The sequence below is a fragment of the Microtus pennsylvanicus genome, chromosome 2, assembly GCF_037038515.1.
Source record: "Microtus pennsylvanicus isolate mMicPen1 chromosome 2, mMicPen1.hap1, whole genome shotgun sequence".
NCBI lineage: Eukaryota > Metazoa > Chordata > Mammalia > Rodentia > Cricetidae > Microtus > Microtus pennsylvanicus.
Window position 1 is genome coordinate 66,734,354 of NC_134580.1, and position 4,873 is coordinate 66,739,226.

At 35.4% G+C, this 4,873-nt stretch overlaps 1 protein-coding gene across 1 annotated transcript; it reads left to right on the top strand.

Moving 5' to 3' along the window:
- Nucleotides 1–625: 625 nt before the first annotated feature.
- Nucleotides 626–1,564, top strand: LOC142844845 (olfactory receptor 4F6-like). Its single transcript, XM_075963645.1, has one exon. It carries the CDS (start codon nt 626–628, stop codon nt 1,562–1,564), a length of 939 nt encoding a protein of 312 aa, XP_075819760.1.
- The last annotated feature ends 3,309 nt before the right edge of the window (nt 1,565–4,873 follow it).

Consider the following 4,873-nt stretch of genomic DNA (forward strand, 5'->3'; position numbering starts at 1 on the left):
TTAATATCCCAAAAACCTTTAGTTTAGAGTCATCTCAAAGATATGCCAACAAAATTATATTTTTAAAATATAACGAATATGTTATCAAAGTAAGTAAAAGAGTTAATTATTTTAGTATATTTTAACAATGATCTATGTGAGGAATATTAATTGCATTTATTTGACCTGGAAGAAGCATGACTTTTTTTATATTTTGAAATTATATTTACTTCACTTTCCTCCCTCTGATTCCATGTATTTCCCCCCTGCTTTGTTTCAAGCCCCCGACATCTTTTTCTTTCATTGTTTCTACATAAATATATATATATATATATATGTTCATAAATACATAAGTACAATCCACTCAGTCAATATATTGTTACTTGTATGTATTGTATGTACATGATTTCAGGGCTGACCACTTGGTACTGGGTCAACAACTGGGGACTTTTTCCATGGAGTAGACTATTTCTCTTGCTCTCAAAATTCTTCAGTAGATAAATAATTGCTATTTTACTTAAAATATCGCCAAAGGCATGTTAGTCTTTCATGTGACTTTGTCAGTTGAGCATTGCTTGTCCTAAACCAGTTTCTCATCGTTCTCCTGTTTCAGATGACATGAGGGTTGTCACAGCCAACAGAAGCAATGAGTGAAGCAAACCGCTCTGTGATATCTGAGTTTGTCTTCCTGGGACTCTCCAACTCATGGACAACCCAGCTCTTCCTCTTCCTCTTTTCCTGTATGTTCTACGTGGCAAGTCTGTTGGGGAATTTTCTCATTGTGCTAACAGTGACTTCAGACCCCCATTTACAGTCCCCTATGTACTTCCTCTTAGCTAATCTTTCCTTTCTCGACTTGATATTTAGCTCCTCCACAGCACCAAAAATGATTTACGACCTTTTCAGAAGGCACAAAACCATCTCTTTTGGGGGCTGTATCACTCAGATCTTCCTAATCCATGCAGTTGGAGGCACTGAGATGGTGCTGCTCATAGCCATGGCTTTTGACCGATATGTTGCCATATGTAAACCTCTGCACTACTTGACTATCATGAGTCCAAAAAAGTGCATTTTGGTTTTAGTTGCTTCCTGGATTATTGGCTTCATCCACTCAGTGACTCAGTTGATTTTTGTCATAGACTTACCCTTCTGTGGCCCTAATGAACTAGACAGCTTTTTCTGTGACCTCCCTCGGTTTATTAAACTGGCTTGTATGGACACATACACCTTGGGGTTCATGGTTACTGCCAATAGTGGGTTCATTTCTGTGGCCTCCTTTTTAATTCTGATCATCTCTTACATATTTATTTTGATGACCGTTCAAAAGAAATCTTTGGGTAGTTTATCTAAGGCCCTCTCCACTCTGTCAGCTCATGTCATGGTGGTCATTTTGTTCTTTGGACCAATAATCTTCTTCTACATGTGGCCATTTCCAACATCACATCTGGATAAGTTTCTTGCGCTCTTTGATGCAGTTATTACCCCTTTTCTAAACCCAGTGATCTATACACTTAGGAATAAAGAGATGAAGGTGGCAATGAGAAGACTATGCAGTCAGTTTATTAATTACAATAAAATTTCTTAATATAAAACACACAAATTATACTAGAATTTCATATGGATATTGCTACATTGACTGTGTTGTATTTATCCAGAATGTTTTTTGTACCAAAATTTGATATGCCTTCACTTGCTTTCCCCAAAAGTGAAATACCAACTAATACATAGTTTCTGTAAGAGACTTGATGGGCTTAAAAAGATGACTAAGTTGTTTAGATCAGTCAGTGTTTTTACATAGGACCAAGATTTGGTTTCCAGAACTCACATGGAGGCTCACAACTATCTGTAATTCCAGTATAAATAAATCAAATCGCCGCTTCTGGCCTATGATAGAGACCAACATGCATTAGTATACATTCATACTTGTAAACAATTCATTAATACACATAAAATAAAACTTTCTTAATAAAGATATACATACTAAAAAGCTAAAGTTTGTGCATGTCAGTCATCACCAAAGATGTTGCATGGGTATAATGATGAATGCAATAATGATAAACTTGTAAAAATCGGTATGTGATTTTTACCTATTTATCTTTCCAATCTTGAGATTGCTTTCAAATTTAATTCTTACTTATAGTGTCTACTACAACTTATTTTTCTTACTATTCTGATAATTTATTTTCTACCCCTTCAGTTTATCAATCATTTATTTACTAATCTGCTTCCTCAAAGACCAGTAAGACTGAAACTGCATCATTTTTTTTAAAGACAAACTTTAATATGAAGAACTGTTGACTCAATATAAAACTCCACTGAATGGCTTTCACGAGAAGCCATTGCTTCAGATGAGTTTCCAGTGGCACAGACCAGACCAAAGAGGGCTCAGTGCTAACGGAGCCTTTCATCTTCAAACTCCATTTCTAAACAGTTCAGTTTAAAAAAAACAAAACAAACAAAAGCAAGGAGATGGAAAGGAAAAATATGGAGCAAATGAAATGAAAAGCATCCTCTTTCCAAATTTGCCTTTTCCTTTGAGTCATATTTTATTCAGGATTTTTCTCCTCATGAAGCTAACGTTCTCCATTTAGATCAACAGATCACTCATTCAACTTCAAAGTGGGGTGCTACCAAATTCCAGAATCACAAATAAAAACCAATTATGTCTCTAATAAAATCCAAAAACATTTGTGATGTTTTTGTTTTTAACAGTGTTGAGCAAGTTATTTGAAAGAGACATAAATCTATGATCACAGAAGTAGCATTTTTCGAAAGGCTAAAAACAGAATGCATACATAGAGATAGCAAAATAAATAAAGAGAAAATATCAGAATTATTAAAATTTAAAGTAAATCAGCAGAATGATTAAAAGCTTGGAAGAAAGCTGGGCGGTATTGGCACATGTCTTTAATCCTAGTACTCAGGAGGCAAAGGCAAGCAGATCTCTGCGAGTTTGAGGCCAGCCTGGTCTAAAAGAGCTAGTTCCAGGACAGGCTCCGAAGCTACAGAAAGAAGAAGTTTGGAAGAAGGACAGGTGGATTGGGCAGTCTGATGATGCCAGTGTGCCAGTTTAAAGAAAGAGCTACAGGGCAGGACACAACCCTGAGTAGGAGGTACCATGCCTAGTACATGTCTATGAGGAAGGTTTGACTACTCCTTTGGGATGGAATTAAGAAAACTGAGGTGACATACAGTTGTAATAGAACAGAGACTCTCAAACCGTGAATCGCAAACCCTACAGAGATCGCATATCAGATATTTCCATTACAATTCCTAACAGTAGCAAAATTACAGTTATGACGTAGTAATGAAATAATTCTATGGTTGTAAGTAACAACAACATAAGGAAGTATATTAAAGGGCCATGCCATTAGGAAGGTTGAGAACCTTTTAATAGAGTCTACAAGGAGGAACTGCCAAAAAAAAGGGGGGGGGAGTTGACAGACCCATCACCTGTTGTTATCACAGAAAAAAAAAGAAAGCTCCTTCAAGTAGGAAGATTCTGCAAACTGTGCAGTTCCTTAGAAAAGTTAATCTATTTTGACAGATTGCTGGTCCTTTCCTGGCATTTGTCATTCGAGATCATGTTCCCTTAGTTGTCTGGTGTGCTTTCCAACTGCTTTTTCATTGACATGACCATGTATATTATTCTCCTTGTGTTTTTCATGTTAATTTGAATAGTGAATTTCAACAAACGTTCATGTTGGCTTTTTACTTGGATTTTACTGATATTCAGCTAGATGTTTCTTCCTTTGCTCATTCTGTTTTTAAGCCTTTTTTGGAAATTGTTTCAGATTCATCAGCACTCAAAGTTGGCACCAGAGTCTCCTTGTGACCTTTTACCCAAACTAAACTTAGATCCCCTGACATTAACATTATTCATATTTTCCAGTCACTGAGACATCAACATTATTCTAAACTCTACAGCTTATTCATATTTCACTCATCTTGGGTTTTTTTTCATTTATATCTATTTTTAGTCCATATTCAATTCTAGATACTCTGTCATGCTTAGCATCTCTTCTGAGTTTCACCTGACAGTATTTAATCTGACTCTTTCCATAGCTGTGAATTTTTAGAACATTTGGACATTTCAAACTTCATTGAAATACTTGAGTTTCTCTAAATTTTTTCATCATAAGTAGACTTGGGTTCTGGATTTTGCAAGGAAAACTAAGGGAAAAAACTATTTATTGGATAATATTTGAGTTCATAACAGCCATATGATGTCGTATTCATGCTAATCACATAAAAAGAATTTGGCCTAACAACCTTAAAGAGGAGAGGTGACTTCTTAGATATTATATGTCATCTGCATTCTTTCTTCCTATTTAGATCATCAATCTCTTCCCAACATGTCTATAAACTTGATGATGAATTATAATTTCTAAATATTGTCATTTGGATACTTTGAGTACAAGCAAAGGTTAATTTCAACTTCATCCCAATTTGATTGGATATTGAGGGGAAATGTATACATGGTGTCTATTTGTACTCTTGGCTCATTCTCTCACTATTAATGTAAACCTCTATCCAAACAGAACTTAGGCCTCCCTCCCTTTTATTACTCTAGTTATGCCTTTAGAATTTACATTTGTGTTTCAAGCCTATCAGTTGACTTACAAGTCTCACAGAGCTCACTGAATTATCTTGGCCGGAAAATATCTTACCAAGATCCTCATGTTCCTGTTTCACCTGGGGCCTTTAGGCTAATTACGTGTTAGTGGACATTTCAGTGTTTTGTCATGAAGCTTTAACATGCAACACTATATCTACATGAATAAATTAAAGACCTCAAATGTAGATCAAGAATCATAGAAAGAAATTTGCCTTTTTTCTCTGTAGTATAATTTCTAAAGTGGAAATTTACTCAATCATTTGGGTCAATCATTTT